General features: G+C 43.9%; 8 protein-coding genes across 8 annotated transcripts; 4 read left to right on the top strand and 4 right to left on the bottom strand.

The window, feature by feature from the left end:
• Positions 1–2,060: 2,060 nt before the first annotated feature.
• On the top strand, positions 2,061–3,165 carry LOC131287364 (putative OPA3-like protein CG13603). Its single transcript, XM_058316407.1, has 3 exons — positions 2,061–2,392; positions 2,455–2,597; positions 2,671–3,165. The coding sequence occupies exons 1-3, from the start codon at positions 2,082–2,084 to the stop codon at positions 2,988–2,990; spliced, it is 774 nt and encodes a 257-aa protein (XP_058172390.1). The 5' UTR covers positions 2,061–2,081; the 3' UTR covers positions 2,991–3,165.
• Positions 3,166–3,302: 137 nt separating this feature from the next.
• LOC131284872 (uncharacterized) lies at positions 3,303–4,509 on the bottom strand. The gene is made up of 3 exons (XM_058313731.1): positions 4,316–4,509; positions 3,885–4,233; positions 3,303–3,337 (listed from the first exon to the last, which is right to left on the bottom strand). The coding sequence occupies exons 1-3, from the start codon at positions 4,457–4,459 to the stop codon at positions 3,303–3,305; spliced, it is 528 nt and encodes a 175-aa protein (XP_058169714.1). The 5' UTR covers positions 4,460–4,509.
• A 492-nt stretch (positions 4,510–5,001) lies between these two features.
• Positions 5,002–8,913, top strand: LOC131290062 (coatomer subunit beta). The gene is made up of 6 exons (XM_058319442.1): positions 5,002–5,206; positions 5,279–6,785; positions 6,972–7,792; positions 7,863–8,136; positions 8,216–8,321; positions 8,404–8,913. Exons 1-6 carry the CDS (start codon positions 5,113–5,115, stop codon positions 8,476–8,478), a joined length of 2,877 nt encoding a protein of 958 aa, XP_058175425.1. The 5' UTR covers positions 5,002–5,112; the 3' UTR covers positions 8,479–8,913.
• A 242-nt stretch (positions 8,914–9,155) lies between these two features.
• On the top strand, positions 9,156–9,928 carry LOC131284871 (transmembrane protein 17A-like). Its single transcript, XM_058313730.1, has 4 exons — positions 9,156–9,201; positions 9,284–9,387; positions 9,455–9,568; positions 9,647–9,928. The coding sequence occupies exons 1-4, from the start codon at positions 9,156–9,158 to the stop codon at positions 9,926–9,928; spliced, it is 546 nt and encodes a 181-aa protein (XP_058169713.1).
• A 242-nt stretch (positions 9,929–10,170) lies between these two features.
• Positions 10,171–11,755, bottom strand: LOC131288465 (uncharacterized). The gene is made up of 5 exons (XM_058317600.1): positions 11,570–11,755; positions 11,443–11,498; positions 11,237–11,364; positions 11,031–11,172; positions 10,171–10,343 (listed from the first exon to the last, which is right to left on the bottom strand). The coding sequence occupies exons 1-5, from the start codon at positions 11,721–11,723 to the stop codon at positions 10,176–10,178; spliced, it is 648 nt and encodes a 215-aa protein (XP_058173583.1). The 5' UTR covers positions 11,724–11,755; the 3' UTR covers positions 10,171–10,175.
• Positions 11,756–12,720: 965 nt separating this feature from the next.
• On the bottom strand, positions 12,721–14,252 carry LOC131287840 (uncharacterized). The gene is made up of 2 exons (XM_058316926.1): positions 13,376–14,252; positions 12,721–13,306 (listed from the first exon to the last, which is right to left on the bottom strand). Exons 1-2 carry the CDS (start codon positions 14,242–14,244, stop codon positions 12,721–12,723), a joined length of 1,455 nt encoding a protein of 484 aa, XP_058172909.1. The 5' UTR covers positions 14,245–14,252.
• A 795-nt stretch (positions 14,253–15,047) lies between these two features.
• On the top strand, positions 15,048–16,415 carry LOC131287133 (putative inositol monophosphatase 3). Its single transcript, XM_058316152.1, has 3 exons — positions 15,048–15,671; positions 15,751–16,017; positions 16,092–16,415. Exons 1-3 carry the CDS (start codon positions 15,161–15,163, stop codon positions 16,349–16,351), a joined length of 1,038 nt encoding a protein of 345 aa, XP_058172135.1. The 5' UTR covers positions 15,048–15,160; the 3' UTR covers positions 16,352–16,415.
• Positions 16,416–17,015: 600 nt separating this feature from the next.
• On the bottom strand, positions 17,016–18,101 carry LOC131284870 (transmembrane protease serine 9). The gene is made up of 3 exons (XM_058313729.1): positions 18,014–18,101; positions 17,729–17,900; positions 17,016–17,658 (listed from the first exon to the last, which is right to left on the bottom strand). The coding sequence occupies exons 1-3, from the start codon at positions 18,099–18,101 to the stop codon at positions 17,016–17,018; spliced, it is 903 nt and encodes a 300-aa protein (XP_058169712.1).
• Between the last annotated feature and the right edge of the window lie 9,606 nt (positions 18,102–27,707).

Here is a 27,707-nt window from a genome sequence, read left to right as displayed (position 1 = left end):
ACGGTGGAGCCTTCTGTGCTCGACTTCATGCTCCGAAGCCACCTCGATATTATTGTGGGGCGTGTGTTATGTTATGGATGTTGCGCATGAGAGCGTCGGGCGCAATAATCTACGACGCAATTTATTCCGCATCTTTCGCGCGAGAGACGCACGAACCCCGTTGCGTGGGAAAAGGAAATATTGATTGTGCGTCCAGTGCAGGGGACCGGCACCTAGCCACCAGTAAATTTTGCATTTCCACCGCCTCTACTTACCTCCCAGATCCTCCGCTCCCAGCTTCATGAGCTGGCTGGACGTGGTCATCGGCACCTTGCCGCTGACAGCCGATCCTTTGTCGCCCGATAGATTAATCGTACGGAACATTCTGCAGCCTTCTGCCTCGACTCGATGACTTGAATGGTTTGTTTTGTTTTTCTACTAGATGTTTGACTGCGAACTAATAAATGCACCTCACGAAAACGGCCAACACCCGCTTACAAATTTTCCACTCTTCCTTCTCCGCTAGCTCCCGCACTCGACCTGGTACTGTTTTGTAAACAAAGAACTCGTCGATTCGTACCGCGGCGGCAGCGAATTCGCCCTCGAACAGGCCGCCCGTTTTTCCTCTCACTATCACTCGACGCGAAACCTTCAACGATGCCGTGGATTTCCAAAACTCGAACGTTCAGTCGCGAGCCCAGCAGCGAGCGTTTTCGAATCAACAAAGCAAAATCATACGACGCGCGCACGCACACAACAAACTGAAGCACTGTCGGATGATTGTTTTTCCTCCTTTTTTTTTACAACTCTCCAACGCGCTTCGTCACGTACACATTCCGGGTGGAAAAAAAATAAACAAACTATCCGTTTCGCTCACTCCCACCTACGCCTGCGTTCGGTCGTCTCGCTTGCACCTCACCAAACACTCTCCGTCCGGCGTCAGAGGTGGTGTCTTCTTTGTCCAAGCTACTTGCTGTATGACTCTTCAAATCTTCCGGCTACCAGCTTTGGGGAGAATTTCCGTGCAAATCTACCAATATTTCGCAAAATTCAACGATTTTTTCGAAAAATCATGCACAAATCGTAAACCACACACACACACACACAAACGCACTCTTCTGTATCGATTGCTGCACCACCACTACCGATGGCGACGTGGACGCTTTGTTTACAACGTAATGGCGATGGATTTTTCGTCAGCCACAAACATGGGGCAATAAAAAACGATTCGGAATCCCAACTACGTCACACACCGATGGAGAAAAGAACTTTTGACGCACTTACGTATTTCCACGTAACCTGACTTTACGCTGCTGTGTAGACCAATGACTACCTTACCGTTAAAATGCATCAACAATGGAAACAGCTGGTACTATTTCGCGCACGGAAAAAATACAAAAAAAAAACACAACGCACTTACTTTTCCAACGATCCTGGGTAAATCGGTTTTATCGTTAAATTCAATAACGACCGCTTCCACCGGATACGTGGACCAGAGTTATCGATTGGATAATCTTTAGCGGTGCAAGATTCAGCTGGTGAGAAACAGGAAAGAACTTGTTCGGGAAACTAACCGACTCAATACGTCCATCCACTACGCTGTCCAGCGTTGTTTTGATTCCATTCGACGGTTTGAAATTCAGACGTGCCTACGTGACTGACTGACGTTCGCGTTGCACTTCGAAGTTGCAAAACGAGGTTGTTCAAATAATGAATAAATAATAACAAATAGTATTTCCAACTAACTTGTTATAAACCAAAAAACGCCTATTAGACGGAACTTTTTTAATTAAAATAATTTTACCACATGTGAAACGACATGTTGATCAATAGAAGAAACTACAAGAGGTATAATTTTTCCATTTACAACAATCACCCTGTGCAAGATTTACTTGGTATATTTAGCTTGGCCGATCGATGCTCGTAACATCTATACACCTTCGTCTTTCTGGTATAAAAACGTTGACAGGTGTCAAAGGTGTCTCGCTTGACTGACGAGAGATTGCATAAATTTATTTACTTTTGTCGTACCGCAAAACTTTCTCAACTGCACACCTTTTATTCACAGTTTCTTTCTGTTCAGTGTATCAACGTGAGCAAACATGGTTGTGGGTGCATTCCCGGCCGCCAAACTTGGCGTACTGGCCATGAAACAGATATCTAAACCGATTGCAAACTTGCTAAAAGAGCGTGCGAAAAACAGTCCCTTCTTTCGGAAGTACGTTTGTATGCCTCCGGCTCAGTTTTACAATTGGATGGAGGTAAAGACGAAAATGTGGGCCCTGAACTTGGGCAAGCCTACCACGGTGCCGGTACTGAACGAAGCAATGGCCATAGACCTGGGAGCGAATTTGCTTGGCGAAATTATCATCTTCACTATCGGTGCCGGCTTACTATTGCTGGAATATCAGAGGTAAGTGGGAGGGGATCTTGGAATGCATCGCATCTATAGCATCACTATCTGATCAATTGTAGGCAAGTGAGAAAGGAGGAAAATAAAGAAGAAATGGCCATTCAGGAGAAGCTGGAATTACAGGCTACCATAAATGAGCTAATTTTCCAAGTTCAACGCCAGGACACACAAATTCGAGAAATGGCGCGGGTAGTTGCAGATCTCGGTGGGTGTTTAGTCTGACCTACATATCATCGAAGTTTGCAGGATAATAACGAAATATTGCATCATTTCCACAGAGTCGAAATCCTCCTGGAAACCGAAAATTTTGGACGAACTACCAGGGTTCACGAAGAAAAGTAAAAGTGAACAACCTTTGTATATTCCTGCCATACCGGATGTCGGCTCCAAAGACGGACTCAAAAATAGTGGTAATAGTGGCGTCATTACCAAAGCGCTAGACATTATCGATAACGAAGTTTTTTATAGGGACAGCTCTGCAAGCGAATCAGACGACGAGTTCTCGATAGCACGCAACCAAGGGATAGTCACTCGTAGCTTAAATTACCTATTACAACTCAACTCCATGCCAGCTAACACTAATCCCAAACAAAAGTAGGAAATTTGTTCATTTTTAACGTATTGCGGTTCGTTGAAACTTATTTTCAATGTGCAATACTGCTGTAACATGGTACGTTAAACTATTCCACCTGTTGGTTGGTTGTATTTAAGAAGAGTACAGTTCAACGTTGTGTCATTGCATTTTCACATCGTTTTTTCTCAGACTCAAACGATAACTCCTCTTACTTCTAAAAAAACTCATCTTGAGCGATAATTTTTCAATTATGATAACACATTTCTAATTCGCTCTTTATTATAGCATTCGTTTGAATCCCGTTTTTCTGCTGATGATGCAACATAAAACGCATTTTTACGTACCAAACAATAGTTTGTTCTCTGACAGCTCTGTAGTGCAAACACCACTAATGAGACACATTATAGTTAAAAACGATATAATTTGTGTGATTAAATAACACGCGTTGCAAAGTGAAACAGTAAAATAGTGGAATAGTTTAATGTGTCCTAGGCACAAAGATAACATGTGCTGTATCGTTACAAAGTGATATGTTGCACTATGTATATATTTGTTGAAGAATCTAGTACCAGGATTGAAAGTGGAGAGAAGAGGTAAAGATCAGAACGTGAACAAGCGAAAAATAATAATAAAGACAGTGTAAACAGCAATCGCTTAAATTTTCTCATTGGACAAAACTGTGATTCAGAAAAGATCATTGTCTATTTTTTATTGAGAATATTTATGGACTTATGCACACTTAAACCTACTTTTTTTAGGGTTTTCATTTCAGCCGCGTTCTCACTATTTTCGCTGTACGTGAATGGTTTTTCCTTTTACGAACTGATCCCAACCGAGCTAATGGAGCCTTTGCAGGCGATGGTTCAGTAGGACCTAAAGAATTCGCATCCGAAACATACGGTTCCGCATCATCGCTACCTGCCTCTCCGTTTTGTTGATCGGCCCTCAAACGTTTAATGGCTTTACTGATCTCACTGCTGCCAGTATCATTCTGTTGATTGATGGTAGCGATACTGGGAGTTTCTTTTAGTAGTTCTGCAGCTGGATCGTTTGGATTATCGTTCGTAGTTTTGGAGCTGTGTGCTGATTCAGATACCACTGGTATATCCTTCCTTGGAGCAACGGTTGTTTGGTGCGTTTCTTCGTTGCGCATTAGCAAGAATCGTTTCTGGGCCTGTTGGAGCCGTTCGATCATTTGATGATGCTGTAGAATCTTTTCCAAGCACGGTTCACAAATTGTCTTGGGAAGATCATCATCGGCATTGATCTATATTTGAGATTTTTTTAAAGACCTTTGAGTGAAGTGTCTGTGCATTGTGGGTTTTCTGACTTGGATAAATAGGCCGTACCTGTATCGGGAGATAGTTGTTGATTTTGTTCACCAGATCTAGCTTGGTGCCTCTTACTCCGAAGATGAAAACTACCGAACGTTTCTGTTTTGAGCACAATCGGCAAATAAAACCGGTGACGATGGCATCCTCTAAACTTCCCATGGTTTGAATGATTGCAACATTGATTTAACAATTAAACCTCACCTTTTCTATCGGCCATACGATTGTAAACAAACATATTTATGAACTAGTAATGCAGAGGATGTTTGAAAGCAAGGATCGGCAAGTTTTTGTTGTGACAGGTGATGATATTTACCGAGGTCGATACATCAATATTTTGTGTATGAAAAATTATTAAAAATCCATTTTATTATGAAAAATAAGTGATAGGAACTAAAGCAAGCAATTCAATGCAATCTAATTGAAGGTAAATTTGCTACAATTCCCGTTCCCACCAGTTATCATGAAATTGTTTTCAAGCAACCTTGCTATGAACCTTGTTCAGTGACTTTGACAGCTCTGAAAAGAAATGACACGCCGGTTATAAACGTAATACATGACACGTATTGATAATTGTCATCGAATGGTAAAATTGGGTTGAGTAAAGTGAAACACTGCGCGAAGGGAGTTAAAATAGGCTGAAAAATATAAAATTTCTCGAAAGTAACACGTTAATCCGTGTAAAACACCACCTACTCGCTATCACCTACAACTTTGGGGAGTGAAAAGTTCATCAGAGCCGGTTGTTGCACGTTGTGATCGTGTGTAAAGTCATACCATTTGCATCGGTGTAAAACCCGTAGGAGATTGCGGATATGGCGTCTGTGTCCGAGGGGATGTCGTGTTACACGATAATAAATCCTCCCGAAATCGAGCCGTACAATGAAATGCAACTAAAGCAGGATCTCGGTAAGTTGGCGATGAACCGCTCCATTCGATAGAGCGCTTGGAAATACCACCATGTTTTGGATCATCTTTCAGAGAAGGGCGAAGTGAACGTGAAAATAGAAACGTTGAAAAAAGTGATCCAGCTAATGCTGCAGGGAGAACGGCTACCGAACTTGCTGATGACGATCATTCGGTTCGTGCTTCCGCTGCAAAACCATACCCTCAAGAAGCTGCTGCTGATCTACTGGGAGATTGTCCCGAAAACCTCCGCCGATGGGAAACTACTGCAGGAGATGATACTGGTGTGCGATGCGTACCGGAAGGATCTGCAGCACCCGAACGAGTTTCTTCGCGGCGCCACGTTGCGATTCCTCTGCAAGCTAAAGGAACCGGAGCTGCTCGAACCCCTAATGCCAACCATTCGGACCAGCCTCGAGCACCGCCACTCATACGTTCGACGCAATGCCGTGCTGGCCATTTTCACCATCTACAAGAACTTCGATTGGCTCGTGCCAGATGGTCCGGAGTTGATCGCAAACTTCCTCGACACCCAGCAGGACATGTCGTGCAAGCGAAACGCTTTCCTGATGCTGTTGCATGCCGACCAGGAGCGAGCGCTCAACTATTTGGCCTCCTGTCTCGATCAGGTGAGCAACTTTGGTGACATCCTGCAGCTGGTGATCGTCGAGCTGATCTACAAGGTGTGTCACGCGAATCCGGCCGAGCGGTCGCGTTTCATACGGTGTATCTATAATCTGCTAAACTCGTCCTCGAACGCCGTGCGCTACGAAGCGGCCGGCACGCTCGTCACTCTGTCCACCGCTCCCACGGCAATCAAGGCCGCCGTAAGCTGCTACATCGATCTAATCGTCAAGGAGAGCGATAACAACGTGAAGCTGATCGTGCTCGACCGTTTGATTGCGCTGAAGGAGAATGAAAACATCGAGCGCATCATGCAGGAGCTGGTGATGGACGTGCTGCGTGTCCTCAGTGCCACGGACATCGAGGTACGTCGCAAAACCCTTGCCCTAGCGATGGACCTGGTGTCCTCGCGCAACATCGAAGAGATGGTGCTGGTGCTCAAGAAGGAAGTGTCCAAGACACACAACATCGAGCACGAGGATACGGGCAAGTATCGGCAGCTGCTCGTGCGCACGCTGCACAGTTGTTGCATCAAGTTCCCCGATGTGGCCGCGGCCGTCATTCCGGTGCTGGTTGAATTTTTATCCGACTCGAACGAGCTCGCTGCGGGCGACGTGCTGGTGTTTGTGCGGGAAGCGATTCAGAAATTTTCGCACCTGCAGCCGCTGGTGATCGAAAAGCTGCTGGAAGCGTTCCCGGCGATCAAATCGGCCAAAATTCACCGCACTACGCTGTGGATTCTTGGCGAGTACGCAAACTCGTTGAAGGACATCATGGAAGTGATCGGCGTTGTCAATCGTGCGCTTGGCGAAGTGCCGATAGTTGAGGCCGAGCAGAGCCGTCTCGCGGGCAATGAAACCAGCGAGGAGGAACAAAAACCAGCGGAGGTGGTCAATAACACCAACAAGGTGACTTCCGATGGCACGTACGCCACGCAGAGCGCGTTCAGTGTTGCACCGTAAGTATTGATTTGTTGTTTGTTTAACCAAGTTTAAGAACGTTTGAGGCAATATTTGCAAAAATTTTGTTTAGGTTCATTAAATGATTTAAACTGTATTCTTTATGTTGAATGCTTCTAGGGAATTGTTTCTATGTTTTATGTCTATGTTATACTAATAATAATAAATTTTCCCTTTTCCTCCAGGGTCACCAAAAAGGTGGAACGGCCTCCATTGCGGCAGTACATGATGGATGGCGATTTCTTTGTGGCGGCCACGCTTGCATCGACGCTGACTAAGTTGGCGCTCAAGTTTATCCAGCTGGAGCCAAATGAGAAGAAACAGAATCGTTTGTGCACGTGCGCTATGCTTATCATGAGCTCGATTTTGCACCTCGGCAAGTCCGGCCTGCCGACGAAGGCGATCACGAACGACGACACCGATCGTATCTATCTCTGCCTGAAAACGCTCAGCTTGCGCACACCCGAGGTGGTGGAAATCTTCACCCAAAGCTGCCGGAATGCCCTGGCGCACATGCTTAGCGCGCAAAGCGAAGAGAAGGCTCAGGAGAAGAAGGACAAGCTACAGAAGAACGCGGCCAAAATTCAACCGGACGATCCGATCGCGTTCACACAGCTGGCTAACGGGAAGAACGATCAGCTTGGAGAGAACGTGTTCGAGCTTAGCCTCAATCAGGCGCTCGCGGGTACGAAGAGCACGGCGCTGACCGACATTGCCTCGCCGAACAGCAAACTCAACAAGGTCAATCAGTTGACCGGCTTCTCCGATCCGGTGTACGCGGAGGCCTATGTGCACGTCAATCAGTACGACATCGTGCTGGACGTGTTGATCGTGAACCAGACGAGCGACACGCTGCAGAACTGTACGCTCGAGTTGGCCACGGTCGGTGATCTGAAGCTGGTGGAGAAACCGCACCCAGTCGTGCTGGCTCCGCACGATTTCTGCAACATCAAGGCAAATGTCAAGGTGTCCTCCACGGAGAACGGCATCATTTTCGGCAATATTGGTAAGTGGCATCGGGAAGACTAACATTATCTGTCCTAGCTTTAATGATCTTCTAATCGTTTCTTTACCAGTTTACGACACGACGTTCTCGTCGAATGTGGTCGTACTGAATACGATTCAGATCGACATCATGGACTACATTCTACCGGCCACCTGCACCGACACCGAGTTCCGGACGATGTGGGTCGAGTTCGAGTGGGAGAACAAGGTGTCGGTCAACACGACGCTCACCGACCTGCACGACTACCTGCGGCTGCTGCTGAAGTCGACCAACATGAAGTGCCTCACCCCGGAGAAGGCACTATCGGGCCAGTGTGGATTTATGGCTGCCAATATGTACGCAAGGTAAGTGATCCTGGCGAAGCGATTGGTTTATTCCAAGAAATAATTCTCTGTATCGTTGTCGTTATCTCCCGTACCGTAGATCAATTTTCGGCGAGGATGCTCTGGCCAATCTCAGCATCGAGAAGCCACTGGATCGACCGGACGCACCCGTTACCGGCCACATTAGAATACGCGCCAAAAGTCAGGTAAATATCGCCATTCCATACCGACATTGAACGAACGGTTCCCTAATGAGCATTACTCCATTTTCCTCCACTACCTTCGCAGGGCATGGCACTGAGTTTGGGCGATAAAATAAATCATACGCAAAAGTGCTTGCAGGAGAAATCGGTTGCCGCCTAATGTCGTCATCCCCTGTCGTCAACGCCCGCATTTTAGTATTCTTCTCCCTTGTGGTCACCTTAGCACGACGTACACGTTGAGATACGAGAGAGAGAGAGAAAGTGGAAAAATATCTTCTTTCATATTTCCGCTTACATAGCGAACATTTCCGGATGTGACGCGAGTAGACGGCCTCTGCTAAAGCAGGATGGAACATGAAGCATTCAAAAGATTACGAAAAATTATGCTAGGGGACTTCTTTAGGGGTGCACCGTTTTTCTCCCACAGAAAACAGCAATTTGTTTGCCGCAGCCGGGGTTTCGACATGAGGTATCGAGTCTCCATTCCTATATTTTCTATTTTTTTTTAAATATTAACAGTTATCTATTCGTGTACAGCATTCGATGGGAAGCAGAATGTTGTGGCATGAATACTATCGTATAATAAAAAAAAGAAAATCTGTTTATCCATTATCACTATCTGCTGTGTATGTTTTTTCGGTATTTACCATAGTAGACGCTTTCCGAGTTTGCACATTCGTTTCATCCTCTTAATCATGCCTGTATAAACCCCAGCAGAGCATACTACTTTCCGTTGCCAAACACTGGTACATGTTGTCGAAACGGTTGCTATGGAAATGCAATGGGGCTTCAAACAGTTATCGAACTAATGGTTCTGAAACTCAAAAAAGATAAACAATGAAGGAAAATGATAAAACTATTGCAAGGAAAAGCGACTATGAAGGTAAGTATGCAATTACATTAGATACTACTCGTTTCTCAACGTGGTGCTCCGTGGATTTGCTTCTTTTGCGTTGTTATTTTAGAGGAGGAAGTGATCTCCAACATGTGGGTTCAACTCTTGATCCATTTCAATGTCTACTTCGCCGGAATTTGGATTCTAGTGACAATCATATTTTTAAACTATGAGGTAAATGATCTATGCTACGAGGTAAGCGGCATGAACAGAACGTTAATAATAAAATTATTTTCCCCAGTTCACCAATATTAATGAAATCGAAAAAATACTGTCCATCCTCTCGCTCATCGTCGCAATACCGTTGGAAGTGGTTCGACTCTATCTAGGCTTTACAGGGAACCTTATGAGCGCGGTAATATGACAAAAATGACTCTTATGAGTGCTAGAAGCGACCGCTTCTAAACAAACATTTCCATCCGGCTCGTTTCAGATACCAAGTTTTGCCGGTTTCCTCATACTGTCGTTCCTCATACAACTGCCACTGCAAGTCTATCTGCTGATGGCCACACACACCGTAAAGCACCTGCTACCAACCGTGGTGCAATCGATTGCGACCGGTACACTGGTTCTGCAGATCGGAATAGGAGTTCCAGCGATGCGAAAACTGTCCGCCTTTCGAAGGAAACAGTTCCAGCTGGAACGATGGCATTATATGGGCAAGAATGGTGCAACTGAGCGATCCAATTCAAAATCTGAAAGGGTTGTTGAATAAACTAGCTTTTAGTGGTTTTGCTACAAACCTTGCAAATAAGTTTTAATTATTTACTGACTGTATGATCATGGATTTTAAGCTTTACATTGACAACAACTATGGTATCGTATCGGCTGATCACTGAGTTGGCGGGTTAGTCCGGTTATATTTGCTGCATTATCATAGCCAAAATAAGGCAAAATTAAACTTCGCTGTACATTGTTATATTTAAATATAAATATACTTCCTCTTTATTGCAGTACAAATTCTACGCTTTGTAAGTTCTATGTAAGTCATGCTTCGTGTAGAAATCATTCAGGTGGGTTAAATTTGCTCGGAAACCCTCAAGAAACTCCTTCAACGCCATCAAATTGTCCGCGTTGGTCTCCGTTGTGCCCAGTAGCGACGTTCGACTGGGAACGTACAAATGAAGCAGCTGTATAAATAGAATAAAACGTTTAATTATTTTTCGCTCACAATAAAATTGAAATTTTTTATCAAAGTCTTCTCAAGGCCTGCAACATGAATGCTTCCATACTAGCACTTACACTGTTTTCAGGGCCAATTCGTCGGCATCAAGCTGCTCTTTGTTGGTAGTATGCAGTCAATTGCACGCGCACGGTTTTTGTTTGGTTTCGTTAGGAAGCACTTTGGGTTTGTTAAGTTTAACTTTGCCATTATCGGTAGCAACATTGGCGCGACAACAACGCGACATTTTCTCGTCGCGTCAATGTTGCTACCGATAATGGCAAAGTTAAACTTAATAAGCCCAAACTGGTTCCTAACGATGCCAAACAAAAACCTTGCGCGTGCAATTCACTGCCTACTACCAACAAAGAGCAGCTTGATGCCGACGAATTGGCCCTGAAAACAGTGTATTAGTGGCGCATGGTTCGTTAACCGTCAGCAAATGTAATACGGTCTGGAACCAATTCAACTGACTTAATATGGCTTCTACAGTTGGTCAACAGTATCGTTTTACAGCCCACCCATAACATAACGAACCTCCTGGCACACAAAAGAAGCACACCATTATTATGTGTTTATCGTACGTTGGCACTTTCAACGTATGGTAACGAAAAAACCCCGTCTTATCGAAATTCACACTTCCGAAGGGATTTACCTGAAAGGCTTTCTGGGCTAAAAATCCATGATACGGCAGTAAACACGTTTCGTACGCTTCCCGGAGGTGCGGTTTCACCTGTTCGCTACGCGTTTCATCCGCCAGCATGTTGCGAAAGAACATTTCAATCATTTCAAACGCCCTGTGGGTGAATTACAAAGTGAGTTTGAATGGTTGCCGTAATATTGGGAAAAAATACAACCTACCTTTTGAGCCACAGTAATCCATCGGTCACCGTATCGAACGGAACATCTTTGCCGTTCGCATCTTTAAGAATTAAATCCTCCAAGTACATGAACAATGTTTCATTTTGTTTGAACTTATCAGCAACTTTCTACGAAAAAAATCAAAAGTTTCCGTATCACATGATTTAGAACGTCAACTGCCAGCACAAAGTTTCACACAATGTTACCTGTACATTTTGTCTCATGTCTTTCACGACCGGGGAAAAAAGTTTACCAAAGCATCCTGTGTGTTTAAAAAATATATAGCTTAATCCACTCCATTCCAAAGGCAATCAGGAAATAACACATACTTACCCATGGCATCTATGATCTGATTCGACGCTTCGATGAAGTGTCGGGTGTCTATTTTGTAGCCATTGGTCTCGTCGATCGTTGGAAAGGGTTTCAGCTGGCGGAAGAGGATCTTTGCCTCACAAACGGCTAGGTCGGTTTCGTTTTCGCTACTCATCGTTCGTCACTTTTTATTGAGTGTTTAAAACGCGGCTTCTATTAGCACAACGAACTGAACCAAACAGTCCAAGAACTCACCGGTTACTACGGGAACCACGTCTTCAGGCGCGTCGGAACCGGTCTACGGTAGCGAACTGGTTCGCGCGCTTCTATCTTCGAACGCGATCTTCCGACGACTACAGGTCCAGCGGTAGGTTTGGAATGTTTAATCTTATCAAGCAACACCCTTTTCGCCACTTATCAAAAACAGTTTAGGAGTGCTGGTTGCTTTCGTTATCGCAGGATGCGTGTCCGCGGTACGGGTCACAGTGCCGTCCCTCAGTGTCAAGCACTGCCACCGAGCAGTAATGTGCTATGTGAATCAAGTTTCGAATCGAGCATTGCATATCTGTAAGAATGGTAGATGGGGAGAGTGTTCGGATCAGAATGGTTGATGTAGCATTAAAATCACGATATGGACGCGATAAATCGAAAGTAGGACCTAGCCAGGCGGGAGTCGTACATAAATAAACGAGATAAGATTGCAGGAGGTAACCCCCACCGTTAATTTGCTTAGGTTGCCTTCGTCGGAAAATAATGGATGCAATGGATATGAATCGATATGAATGAAGTGCTCCTATATAATTTTTATGAAATTGTTCGGAACTGCAAGAAACATCAGTATGTTTTAATTATCAAATGAAATGTACCAGATTTTCCTGAAAATTTTTAGCTGGTTTTAGAAATATATTAAGAGATCTGTTGAATAACAAAAAAATGTTATGCTGTGGTATTTTTTGAATTACCTACTATAAATATTCAAGCTTTTATATTTTTTAACATGACTAACATAAATTCTGTTTATTTGAGGATGTTTGATACATTGTTTTATAAAGCATACCCAGCATGACCCACTAGATCGTTGAAATGTTTCAATTTTTCGGATTAATAGGACAATATACTAAGAAATCTTTCCCTCAAAATATACTGATGTATAGTTTTATGGAATTTGTAGTTTAATTGATACTGCTTAGGTCCATTTTTAAAGTGCATCCAACTGCATTCATCGCAAAGAGGGTTCGGTCTACAAATGTTGAAAGTTTCGGAATCGTAAAACTAGCCGGACACTTCGCTTGCGGAAAAGTCCAAAACTTTTGCATCATTCCGTTTGAGGTAAGCCTGACTTCCACCAAGACGATCGGTGAATCGGTGCTGGTAATCGTTCTTGTGCTGTGTGCATAATGCAACATTTCGCTACCGTTATCATCCGGATTAGCAAAACTGTAATTAAACCATCGATGATGGTTCAATGTAACGGCGCTGTTGAGCGCGAAAAAGATTCCGTCGTTACATTTCGATTCCAATCGCTCCCGGAAAACGTCACCCGGTCGCTTCAGCTGCGTAAGCTTACCGGTCGGTCCGTGTGGTCTTGTTTCTATCAGTCGTTTTGGGCCAGTAGCGGCACTCGAACCGACGAACACGTTGTCAATCCCGTCCAGTCCGGTACCCATAATGGAACTGTCTGGTGTGTGACCGAGATCGAATATGTGCCCCATTTCGTGGCAAACCGAGCCAAGGGTTGTGGCGTAACAGCCGCCATACCTACAACGAATCAATCAATTTACTACTGATGTGCGAAATATGACGACGAAGGGGAATTCAAATAATTACGTTCTTCTGTAGTTACTATCGTCCAGAAGTTTATCACAGTCGACTGGCCGCTGGGAAGAAAAGGCATCGCATACAGCCTCGAGCGTAGTGGGCCAGGTGTACAGGCAACCCGTCCCAAACAGGGCTAATCCACCGCCTCCGAGGGCAGCGTGGCCGGTAGTTTTCTTCCGGATGTTCTCGTACGAGTAGTCCCCATCGGAGATTCCTTCGAAGCGTGTACTGCTCAGAAAGGCAACTATTTTAACACGCTTTAAATCGTACTCCCTGCACTGCACTAGCTCGGATGCGAAGTACTGCCATAATTCACCCTCCGTCATGGTGGTCGAGTGTTCCAATTCCAGTGAACTTCGGAACGGTACGCAGGAGGATCCGACGCAGAACGTCTTACGGCCGAAACCATTTTCATGCAGCTTCTCGGCGTACAAACATTGGAGCAGTTCGATGGCAAGTGTTATTTTCCGACAAGCAATAACACTGTCGTTTTCCTTATCCGTGTCGTACGACTGATAGTGACCGGTGTGTCCCGCGCATATGATATATAGTGGCACAACCGTATATCGACTGGACGGTGCTGTGTAGCATAAGGTCAATGATTTTGCCCCAACGCAGTACGCCAAAACTATATCATTTTGACCGACGTGTAATCGTAAAAGTACGCGAAAGTAAACTGGACCAGGGGACTCCCTCTTCACGCCGTCTTCAATAGTGGCCGAATATGAGATTGGTTGATGATGCTGGGAAAATACCTCTAGTTTTGCGTTCGTGCACCGATTGCTAATCTTTCCTTTCACCAGCACAATGGGATGGTGGAATGTTTCAATGTTTTGCACATTTGTTACTTCCAAACAGTGCACCGTCGTTTCACACATTTGAGCTACGAATCGTCCACCGTCGGATGTGGAACGGGTTATGATGACGTCATGGAATGAAATCAGCTGTTCCTTGCCAAAGCTGTCTTGTTTGTTGTGTCGGAGTGAATTTTAATAGTGGTTAGAATAACCATTAAGCGGGTTGTTGTATAGTTTATTTAATCAGAACGTTATAAATTATAAGATGATTGTAAGAAAATTGACATAAAAAGTACGAAAATATTCATTCTGGATAACATCATTCCTCGAACGAACTACGATTGCTGTCAGTTTAACTGACAGTATTTTTCCAATGTGGTGATGACCGTCTTGAAGGAGAATCATATTACGAGCTACCAATCTTTTCACATCGAGAGTAAAAGCACTCGGTTTAAACTCTCGCTCACATGGTTTAAAACCCGGATGTTAACGCCAAACATGGATTTCAATTTCTCCACCGTCCAGTGTTTCTCGTTTTGAAACTATTGTTCTGTAGTAATCTGAGAAAACGTTGCTTCCTATTTTGATCTTTGAAGCGTATCAGGGGTTATCATGAAATCGTCGTTTCGTTTTAGCGGTCGCTAAAGGCGCTCATTCGTCGCTAAGGGTGCTCATTTGTTCATTATAATGAACTTTTAGCGACTGAAATGAACAAATGAGCACCTTTAGCGACCGCTAAAACGAAACGACGATTTCATGATAACCCCTATCATGCGACAACTCCCACACTTGACCATCTCTAGTCGGAGGTGCTTTCGTCACAAAAGGTCGATTGTTTTGAAAAACAGTGGGGATCGAGGTGGCACAGCAAAGTAAAAGGGAAACATTCCACGCCGGACGTAATTACCAGCCGAAGAGCCTTTGCGACAAAATGATTTGAATACTCTCGGTAGGGTAGTGCATTCTGTTTGGTAACAGCGAACAAAAACGAGCGAAAATGAATTTCGGAAGATCGATACGCATCAATAAGTGCGGGTTTGTGATACTGGGCGTGCTATTTACGTGCATACTGTACTATCTGTGGAGCAGTGGAACAAATAACGTCAGCTATACGTTCGGTAAAAATCCGAATGAAATCAACCTACGGAAGCTGTTGATCGGTTCTATTCAGGCCGCCCAGCACGGTGGCTTCGAGGTGGTGGCCGTCTCGAAGTCGCGGGACCTGCACGAACAGAGCAAAGGCAAAACCAAAGAAGGCGCTAACAATCCCGTGACAGATGCCGACTATCGATCGAATTGTGTGATGAAGAACGGGCTACTGCGGATATTTCCCAAGCTGAAGATTATCTCGGAGGAGGACGACCGGCAGGAGCAGTGTGCCGATGTGCAGTTGTTTGATCTCGATCCGACTGTCCTCCACGAGAGCGCTACGGTACCGGATGAGAGGGTTAGCATAGACGATGTGGCCGTGTGGATTGATCCATTAGACGCAACGCAGGAGTACACAGGTAATGACGTTTTCCAGTAGATCAAGTTGATTTAGCCTTTCGAATTGTAGCTCACTTAAATTATCTTATTCTTTTTTAGAACGTCTCCATGAGTACGTGACTACTATGGTTTGTGTAGCAATCAAAGGAGTTCCGACGATCGGCATCATACACAACCCTTTTCTCATGAAAACCACCTGGGCCTGGCGCGACCGGGCTCTATCCGAGTCTCTGCTGAACCTTAAATACGATGCCGACGTTAAACACCCGACTATCATCGTCTCGCGTTCTCATGCCGGCGCCGTAAAGGAACAATCGAAGCAGATATTTGGAGAAAATGCTCAGGTTATAACAGCCGGAGGAGCTGGTAAGTACAAAGCTTCTACAGTTCTGTTCGAATATGAAGACCTTTCACCACCGTTTCCATATTCATTTTTCTAGGGTTCAAAGTGCTCCAAGTGATACAAAACAATGCAACAGCCTACCTACACACGACGCACATAAAGAAATGGGACATATGTGCCGGTGACGCGATACTCGGTTCAATCGGCGGAAGGATGACCGATTTGCACAATGAAAATATCGCGTACCAACGCGACGCACCGCCACTCAATTCAAATGGTCTGTTGGCCACCGCGCTAACGGTTACACACGAAGCGTACATCAAGCGGATAGTGGATAGTAAAGTTTTCATCCCTTAAAAAGCGGAGACGTTATACCCTGCGAGTGAATCGGAAGCCGGATAGTTTTATCATCTATCCGGTATGATTTAGATTAACAACCATTCTTTCCAACGCTTTCGCCTTGTCGAGTGCATCACAAACACGACGAAAGGAAGCGTCAATTACGGGCTCACGTTGTACTGTTTCCATCAGCAATTGTTTTTCGTCGTCAAAAAAGAAGCACAGCTGGTCTCACTTTTCCTTACGGATAGAAGTTTTATTTTTTTCAACTTAAGGCGAACGTTATTTAAATGTAGTCCAATCAGGTTTTATGAGTAGTGGATTCACCTAATTGAATCGTAAATATATGCTAAAAAAGAATATTGCTTTGCACTCGTCGTGGGAATTATTTTTAAGTAGAAACTTTTATCATGTGGAATATAACAACTTAAAATAGACTTTTTCAATTCGAAGACCAAAGAAATTAATTTGAATGTTTTTTTCTTCTGGAGAATAAATTTTCAGGAGTTCTATTTGAAAACAACTTTCATTAGTAAAAATATTTAAATTTATTTGCTTCTTAACTTTACAATCAACAACATTTGTACGCGTGCAGGATCTTATGAACCTATTATTGTAAATAATTTAACAACAAACTGGAATTTTTGACTAGAAAAAGACACCGTGGGTCCAGAATCTCCCATTAGCTTCCGTTAAACCGGTCAATCACAGTGACAATCCAGCCAGCGTACTCACTAACTCGCGTGTAAATTCCGGGAAAGCCTGGCCTGGCGCAACCAATACCCGTCGACACGATACCGATCAGCACGTTATCGCTCGTCACTAGCGGCCCACCAGAATCAGCCCAGCACGCATCAACCCCTCCCGTACCCTTCCCTGCGCACAGCTGCGTACGCGCGATCGTGCGCGATCGGTTCCCACGCCGGTACATACTTTCGCACTCCTCGTTGGGGAACACATCAACCACGGCGCGCTGCAGAGTGTCCGCTTTGTCGCCGAGATTACGATTTTCCTGCTGCCAACCCCAGCCTGCAACGACGGCCGTCCGTCCTTCAACACGGGCCGATGCGTCCGCACCGCTCGACAAGCAAATCGGACGCACGGTGGGCGTAAAATCGATCCGTTGAGTCATTTCCAGCAGCGCAATGTCGTTCGACGGCTTGTTGCACACATAGCCCGGATGTGGCACGATCGTCCGCAGGCCCATCTCGTACGCACCGTCCCCACCGAGGGCACGATCGATCCGATTTCCGGCAAACTCCGACATGCGGTACAGCCCAAGCACCGCCCGTATCTGGTTCGCCCGGAGCACCTTGTTGACTGCACTGTAGGGGAAGGAGAAATGAACCACCATCAAGGGAACTGAAGTTAAAAATGCACCGGCCTCATACTCACCTGCATACACAGTGACCCGCCGTTAGCAGCCAACGATCGTTGACGATCGACGCTCCGCAGTAGTGACCACCGCGTTTGGTAAGGCTGGCGATGTAGGTAATTTGACCCCGGCTCGAGTCTAATCCACCGACGATCCGTTGTTGCTGCTGACCACCGCACGGAACCGACGATACTAATAATCCCCGTGCGCGATGTTCCGAAGCACCGTGAAAGTGAAGCGGCGAGGAAAAGGAAAAATTAACCGATGCTCAGAGAAACAAAACGAGATGCGCGATTCAAACTTACGACTTATCTGCCCTTCAATGTTCGTCAGCTGGCTGAGGGTCAACACAACCGACGCCAGGCACCACCGCATCTGGACGGCCACGAGCATGGTGTCTCAGGTTAGCAACGTTCCAATCAAACGGCAAAAGATATGCGTGTCCCGAGCCCAGCCGTGTCTTAATGGCTGCGCTGGTAATGCTCAACTCGCATTTATCATTCGACGCCGAGCACATTTTATACGAACCCACCAAACCCGGGCGCGCGTAAAAGCCATACACACAAAAGAACCGCCAAACAGATCGACAGAAATTCTTCACCAAAGGCGCGCAAGTAGGCGCGGATGATGCAGAACGGATACGCGACAAGGATCGACAGCTACGACGCGCGCGCGCGCTCGCGTATCTTCTTTTCCCGATCATCGAAGCAAGCCGATTGTTTGCTTCCGATGCGTGCGTATGTGTTCCATCCGCGCTGCCATGTGCGTCGCCCCCATGGGGCGGTAACGAGCGAGCGGGAACGCTGGATGTTTTCGAGCGCTTTGCCCGGTACGCGTCACCTTCGCCGGTGTCAACGATTGATTAGTAGCCGGCATCGGGGGGTGGATGGCAGCGTAGTGTACACCGCGTGCATCGGATACCATCTTCCCCGCGGAATCCAAACTCGCACACTACTCGCGTGATGATTTGCTCTCGCGACGCGGATATTGTTTAGCCTGTTTAACCGAACGCGCCGCACGTGCTTAGTAGTAGTTAGCACACACGGGACACTATACTCCGTCGCATGCCGTTCGCGGGAAATGACCCCATGACAAAGATCGAACGAACGAAATGCATCCTCTAGCGTGAACCCGATGAGTAATCCGTTCAGCGGAGAATGTGTTTCCTTCTGTTATTTTTGCACACCCACCCTTCATCCAAGCAACCGCTGGTGCAGATGGGTACGGCATCTTTTATGGTGCGTCCAACTTAGATCGGCGTGATCGGTGGTTCCACGTGCGTTGCCACAGGGGGATCGATGACGGTTGCATATACTGCATAGGATCGTAATCAGCGGAAGTTGCATTGCATCCAGTGCGAGGGTTATTCTCGTTGCGTTGCGTTTTGTGTACAAATCGTTCAAACAAGCCCGTTGAAGGTTTCCCGCGGTGTGATTTCGTGACAAGTGTTGCCCAGGATAAGAAGTCGTGCAATCGCTCAGCTTGGTAAGAAGTCAATGGCCACGACCACCCCCGCTCTTTCTTCCTCCGCTCCCGGGCTACGCTTTGACCGACGATATCTAAGTCAAAAATTCGCCACCAAAAGTCCACCCACCCCCGAGGTGGGGCGAGGTCATCGCTCTAAACGGATGACCATATTTGCACTACGGTGGTTTACCCACGGTTCCGACGTGGGGAACAAGAAATTTACTGCGTGTTTAACCACCGCGATGGATCGGTTCATGGGCACACCAAACAAAAAAAGCCATCGTACACGAGATTCCTAGATGACCCTCCCGGATGTCGATGACCGGTTAACCGAAATGTCGCCACTGGCGAGGGTTCGGGTTTCTCGCTAAATAGAAATGAAAATAAATCAACGCAATATTTTGGTAGCTCAAAGCGAAAGATGCATACTGGCCGTGGTGAACCTGTTCCGGGCCTGCAGTTTGATGACCTTAATATTTATATTTATGTTGGGTATTATCTAAAAAAAGAGTATTTTTTCCATCGCGTCAGTAGTGAACATTTTTATGGTTTGTAATTCTACCACATCGTTAATTTTTGAGACAAGTTGTTCAAAATCATTCAAATATAACTTGTATGTTGCCTTACTATTTTGTGTTCACTTATCACATAATATTCTATCCATCTACGAATGGAAGACGAAACAATAAATAAAAATATTGGACTATGGGATCAAGCTGAATTTAAATAGGTTGTTTTCCACAAAATCTTATTCTTCTAGTTGCAGTTAGTTGGATTAAACGTTCACCTTGTTTTTTTTTATAGACGAAACACAATTTATCCACCTTCACGACTGCCTTCCGCAAAAAGTGAGGTGCGTATTCTAGTGGGAAATTATGGACCATTACGATAGTGATGTAATTGAACAGTTTGCGACGGTACAAGTGTTTGGGTCGATACAAAAATCGTTCGTCGTTCTTCTATTGCTTTCGGTTGGCGAAACAAATACTCGTCATTCAGCTTCGACACTCCTTTTTATCCTTGTCGATTGCTAGTTCCGAAGGTGTTTTCTATCGGCGAGCGATTCCCGAGCCCTATAGGACGAAGGTCAACGCACGTGGCTAGCATAAACCTGCTGGCTTCCGTGTCGGGAACCAATTCAATACAGTTGCGTACCATAACAGTGCGTGCCATTATTGTGGCAAACAACTGATAAAATGGATGTTTAACTTGCTTCGAAAAATAAATCCTTAGTTCAGATTTGGCACAATCATTAGATTTCCCTAGACGTCTTCTTAACGATAAAGGTTGCTTAAACTAGATCAAATCGTTCCAAACAAATGGCGGTACCATGGAGATAAGACTGACTGTATGCGAACTGATGCAAAGAAAACACAACTCGAAGCTGAAACAATCACCCCGATTGTGACTTGCTTCGCGGCAAACCCTTTCAAGTGTAAGGTCGCCAACCACGTGTAGAGTTTATAAAGTTGGCTTGTGCACATCCAGCAGCGTCCAACATGCCCGATTGTCTATCACCTCAGCGACACTTCGGTATAACGATGTAATGGTTTCCGTATTGCCGATATCTAATACCACCAATTAGCCATTCCACATGCAACAAAGATTATAATCGTTTTGCCCGCAGTCCTTCCCTTCACATTGAAGTAACATCCGGAATTATTTCTGAGTTTACACGCGTATCTCTAACACCATTCCATTGCAAGATGTTGGTTGTTTCTTGTGTTTCAATCGAAAGCGGCAATTTTAAATGAACCACAAATATGATGCAAATTTGTTCTTAAAGTACCCATATTTTTCTACGATTATATCTACCTGGCACTATATATTTTTTCGCATCACTTTCAGACATAACGCAACAAAAATTTGATACAAAAGTACGAATGTAAAAAAAACGTTTTACGAACTATAGTATGATATTTTATAGTGCGAAGACGGTTAAAGACGATGGTATGTTTTTACCTACGGTTTAATTTCCTTAGAGACACTGCTGATTATTCCTATTTTGTACGAAGCTCTCTCTTTGTTTCACTTTAACAATACGAAAATACGCTTCCAAAATGTCTACTAAAAACTGTGATAAGTTCAAAAGATTGAATATCACCTACCACCTACAACCAAAAATTCTGCTATACTAAGAACAACTGAAAACTTGTGCTTTCCTCCAAGTGAGGCGAAAACGTTCGCCAACTTCTGACTTTAATTATCCACAGACTACTAAATCACAAAAACTGCTGCCCGGCTCCTCGAAGATCACATCAGCTCAATGAACCCGGTAGAGACGTCGATTGGCAGCAGAGGTAACGTTTGTGTGATCGCGATCGATCATGCATTGTTTTGCTTCTGCCACGAGAAGAGCGTCACTGCACGTGACTTCCAACCGTTGGTTTTGCACTAGAAACCCTCCCTCGCCATCCAAATCCCGCGCGCACGCAGTCACGTGGCGTACAATGGGTGCACCGAACTTGCGCGCCAACGTCTGATGATGCGCTGAATTGAGGGTAGTTTTGACGACGACAAACAACGGGGATTCGGAGCGTCGAGCGGGCCGGGAAGAATGCGATGAATTTATTATTTCACAACGCACTTCCTTTCCCGCGAACTCTTCGCTCGAGCCAGCAGACCAACATTTCTTCGCGCTAAGCGGCATCTCTCCTTTCAACGACCCACCCACCAACCCACCCAGGTTTAAACTTCAAGCGCGCCGAGAAGTTCAAGGTGGCACCAGGCAAGTTCGGTGCATTGACATTGTACCCTGCTGCTTCGTACCAGTTTCGTACGCTGCTGTAGCAGTGTCCACCGGGCGGTTCCACAACAGACAGGCTTGTGACAGCTGACTCTTCTGCCTCGAAAAAGGGTTTGACGAGAGATAAGTGGAGTGGTTCTTTCCTGCCATGCTGCCGCTCCGCTCCTGAGATGGCAGTAATTATTTTTCATCTCATTTCTAGAATGTATACAGTTGCAAAAAACGCAGAACAATAAAACCGTACATTAGCATACCATTATGCTCGCCCTATAATACATAAACTCAGACAAAGACTCCGGAAAGCACCACGGAACGGTACGCCTCATCGTGACGCATCACACACTCCGACATGGTGGTGGCTCGTTAAAATTCACGTGCTTTTGAGTCATGCGTACTGTTAATGGCCTAACGGTGCTCCGGCATCGGGTGTTTTGTTTCGTGAACAAAATTAAAATTTAAAATAAGTGCAATTTAAACTGCATACGAAACGCCACCAAACCGAAAAGTAAACGTAAATTGGCTATGCTAGTATGTACTACTTATATTGATAATTATTTCCGGTATGTTTCTAGTCACCATCAAAACGTTATTAGAATACAACGAAACCTAAGAACAAACATCAACACAACTCGGTTAAAAAAAAAAAGAAAAAAAATTACACGAGTTAATAGAATGTACCAAATAGAGCCACTTTTCAACAATAATTATATTTTATTTTACAAAATACTGATTTCTGGGTTCTTGGTAAAATCTTGGGTAAAACAATTGCATGCTATTGCTTGATTCCATGAAAGATGTACACACCAAGGCCGACCAAGGACGAAAGGGATATTTTGAAAGGTACGTCTTCTTTAAAATAAAGATTATGATCACAAAAACAGAAAAAATAATGGTATGAAATAGAGAAAACATGAATAAGAATGTTTTGCTAAAAGTTACAATAAACTACACACTCACAACTTTAGGTCCATTATAATCATTTTATTTTTACAGGATACTTGAAATACATTTTTAAAAAGTATTAACCGTAATACAGTTTCAATTAATCTGCAGCTAGTTTATACGCATTGGTTTTTTTTCTTCTGGTTGGATTATCAATTTTGAATTAGTATCTGTTATTTGTTTGAAAATTTGCTCTTATACGAAATATACCAAAAAAGCTTTTTTTGTCTCTTATCCCTTCCTCCCACCCTTGTAGATGCATGCGATGCGAATGTGTCCGGGTGTATTTTGTAAGTGTGTTGTGAAATGTGAAAGCGAGTGCGCTGTGTGTTATCTTCTACCCGTGCACTATATTTGGAATAGAAGAAACACAAACATATTTGCAGCAATGAAGCAACCAATTCACCAAACGACGTAAAAAGCGAACGCTGAAGAATTGGGAGATGATTGCGTCGGGATAATGGTCAGATCTCCCTCAAATCCAACATTTTTATGTACAAACGTTAGCAGTTATTGCCACCGCACACACCCAAGTCACAGTCGCCATAGAAACGATCGCGGTAACGCTTTCCATGATGTAAGTTTTTCATGTTCTCGTCCTTGTTTTAAACATTTGACGACATCACATCATGAGGAAAATGACGTGAAACTCAAACCCGAACAGGACAATGCAATATAACAAAACCAACAACTTATCATGATCGATAAAGCTCCTAATTTAATTAAATCGTTTCGTGTTCAAATTGTTCAATTTTGATATTAATACAAATTACAGCAAGTTAAAAAAATTTAATATTTTACATAACATTACAATTGAACGAAGAATAAGAACTCGCATCACATTGATCACTTGGTTTTGGGTGCAATTTGTCTATGCAACATTATATGCATAAAGTGTTCTTGTGTTGGTTGGTTATCCTTGTCTAATGTTTTGGCCGTTTTTTTGTCGTGTGTGTTCATTGAACTCTTGTTCATTTATGTTTTTATACTTTCGAGCACGGTCGTTCCTCTCGTCGGACGCGTCCATTTTTAGCAAAAATTGAACTTTGAAAGCAAGAAACAAGAACAATCGCACTGAGTGCATATAAATTATTAAAACTAGTTCAATATACATACAACAAACCACACTACTATTGTATTGTATAATGTGAAAGGAATAAAATAAGTTCCACCATAGTTCTTCTACGAAGAATCAGATGGTTTACAGCTTTCCTCTTTTCGGGTCTTGTTATCATTTTTTTAGCAGCAACAAGAGTCAACGTTAGAAATGCTTGTTTGTTGCTGTCGTATGTGCCGTTTCTTGTTTGCGTGAGACGATCCGTTAGAATATCTTCCCGATGTGTTCTTGTGTTCTGTACGAATGTACTTGTGTGTGTATGAGCGTGTGTTTTTTCCTATTTACAATTTTTCGAATTCATTTACGCTAAGAGTAATTTTCTTTGTAGCCAAACTTAACTAGATAACATTTCGTAAACTTTTGCATTTTTTATGTTTTGTTTCTTCGTCATTCCTGTTGTCGACCATCTTTCCCCCATAATTGTTCAATTCTTCTCTTCATATACCCTTTTCTCTTTTAATGGTAGTTGCGTTTTGTTTTTCCATCTATTTTCCTTTCCTGTGCCTTCGTTCACTTTTGCCAATTCTATTGAGAAGAGTGTTGGTTTATGCGTAGCTTCGTTAGTTATATTGAGTAAGCGCGGAAAGACAAATCAGTAGAAAACATCGCCAAAACCTATATCAAAGAGAGGACGCTACTGCTACTGCTTAGCAAGAGGCGCTGCGTTTACTTACTGTATAATTGTTTGCTGCTGTTCAGAATTAATGGTAATAGTTTGGAGTTTTGCCTTCCTTTTTATTCGTTTTATACACACGTAGAGTTTTTTTTATTAAAGAGACAACAAGAGATGGTATGACTGCGTTTTCCCTTTACTTGTTCGCTTTTAGTGCCGATAGAGGATCGCTAGGTATTAAGAGATGTAGTTTGCTTTATCTAATGTTGGGTGTTTTCGTCTGTTCTTTTGTTCGGTTCCACTACTCTTTGCCTGTTTCATTGTTTTCTTTTCCTGCGTTTTGTTTTTTTAAATGCCACCTCTAACGTATCACGTCTTATACTTGCATCGAATGTTTCTGGACACATTTTATCTGAATTTGCAATATTTGTATCTATTCAGTTCCATTAGGAGCAACAACGGATCAACAGATAATATCGTCTTGAGGCAATAAGGAGTGCAGCTCCCCTCAGCCCCGTCGCCACCCCCTTAGGCTAGCCCACGACTAGGTGCACGACTGCACCACCGGTTCAATTACATGCGGATTGGGTTCTTGAGGGGATTGAAGTAAACGACTAGCAAACATTAGTTGTGGGTGCAGATTATGACCGGTTACTGGAAGATGTTGGTTGGTTGGTGCATTAATTGTTGTTCTACACAAAAGTGTGGTACTGTGAGGCAGAAGGTAACTTCTGTAAGGATCGGAAGAAATAATCACCCCAGTCCGGATAGAGCATCGCTATCAACATTGCTGCGAACTTATAACACATGTGCAAACATCACGAACTGTTCAACGAGCCACATCCAGCGTGGATGAGATAGATTGTTGCTATTGCTAGGTTTACTTCAACACAACTATCACACCTCCATCTGACACAATTTCCATCGATAGTAACAACATTGAAGAACGAAGAAAACTGTAAACAACATCCCATGCGGGGAGACAGTTACACTTTAAAATTGCTTTAATTTTGTTAAATGTTCCGCCATCGAAGCGTTCACATTGGAAAACGAAATATGCTGCGACCCTTCCGGAAAAAGGCGTGCGTTTCGACGCTTAACTTCCGCGATCGACTATCGATCTCGGCATGCAGCTCCGAAGAAAATGAACCTCTAAGTATTCCACCACTTATCCTGCCACTCCATTACCTTGTTCTAACTTTTTGTTGTCCCTTGCCTGTGTTCTGTATAACATTCCCTTCACATTGAACTCATCACCTACGCTCATGGCGAACCGATGGAGTAGTTGTTCGTGTTGGAATTGCCTATCGCCTCGCTGCTCCTACCATTATCCTGTGCTTCTATCGCTTTTGCGGATCCTTTTTCTCCTTCCATTTGGTTTCATTTTCTACCCTTCCCTCTCCTTGTTCACTTGTGTTTTGCTTCTCGTGTATTGTATTATCACAATTGTTTATTATTGCTGATGAATCTAGTCAATCAACGTCATTAGTTCAAACATAATAATGAGTGTATATACTTGAACGCGTGTGTTCTGTGTTCAGTGTTCTGTCGCTGTCTGTAAGCCCAACAGTATTTTGGTATATGATAAAGTTTGTTCGTTACTTGGACTGCTACACATATCCTTGGATTAATGCGTTTTTTTTTTCTTTTGTTTATCAATCAAGCCTCTTTGATCGGTAGGACACCGCAATAATATTGCAATCATCATCATCATTTTGTCAGCATCGTACGTAGGACGTGTTGTTTCTTCCATTTGCTCACTAAGCTACTCCCTTTGCTTCACTTCTTAAGGTGATGCTTTTGGTTTAAATGCTCCATATGCTTGCCAATGTATTTGCTTGCTTTGTAATACACGTTTCGCCTTCGGGTGAGTGTTGCTCTTTTGCTTCTTTTCAATCTCAATTAACATTCCTAACTCATGTTTATCATCATATTCCGTTTGATTGCGTTCACACCGTTCGCTTGATATGATATTATCGCTTCCATTGCACATTTACTTGCTTTCGAGAGGCTAAGTAAATAATGTATCATTTATAATGTATAATAAGTTTGTATATTTATATTTAAAGTACGTTTGTCTTTTAATGTAAGGTAATTTTCTTGTTTTTTTAAATATCCCAACCGCCGCTGAATGTTCGGGGGGGATTGCTGTGGATTAGGTTACTGCTGGTGGCCTGTTTTCGGTACGTCGTATTCCCTTATGTGTCGCTTTTGTTTTGTTTTCTGTTCGTTTCGTGATCATTTCATTGAGATTGATGCTAGGTAGGAGATTGAAATTGAACCGGTGCATTCAAAGGTGTCGCGAGAAAAAAAAATCAAACACACTCGATTTTCTTCCCTCGATTTTAAATCCAAACCGATGCTCCCGGGTTAAGTGGAAATGGATCATCTACAGCTAACGCTCTGCTCGTAACCGGCACGTACCGGTGGTGCTGAAATTCTACGTTTGAGTGCTGGCTATTCATCGCCAATGCTAGAAATGCCAATAAGAACTATCGCAACGAGAGCTACCCAGAAAATGGCCAAACTATCTCTTGGCGGGCACCGAATGAGTAAACTCCAAGCATAGCGAAACTATTTATTTTTCGTTACCAAGTACCTTCTAGGGCGTACATCCTGCGGAAGCGGATGTCCTTGCATATTAAAGCCTTTTTCATCGGTCGCTTCGATTATCTGTCACCAGTAAAACAATGTGGGTCACAGTTTTAAAACAACTCACATCTTGTCGTTAGAACCTCCACCAAACATCATTAAGCAGCAAGCATTGTCACTAACACTGCCTAGAAATTAGGCCAGCGGTGGGGAATGAGAGAACAATTTCTAAAAAAAACACATCGGGTCGTTTCAAATAAATTAGCTGTAGTACTAGTAAAAGGCGCCTATCAGCTAGTTTGCAATAACATGTTGCTGCCCTGCAGTTTCACAATACACACACATATCGAACCTGCTGATCGAACTTTCCAGTGAGACACACAGAGAGAGTATTAGCAAATAGAATAGGGCGGGTAGTTAGAGTAGTTGGTTATTGGTAAGCACTGTAAGGACCATCGAATGTTACGTTAAAATCGACCCCAAGACGTTTCCGTCCAGTAAGGTTTGTTGTTTTCCGTTCTT

This window comes from Anopheles ziemanni, chromosome 3 (genome assembly GCF_943734765.1).
Source record: "Anopheles ziemanni chromosome 3, idAnoZiCoDA_A2_x.2, whole genome shotgun sequence".
NCBI lineage: Eukaryota > Metazoa > Arthropoda > Insecta > Diptera > Culicidae > Anopheles > Anopheles ziemanni.
This window is presented reverse-complemented; position numbering and strand designations above follow the sequence as displayed.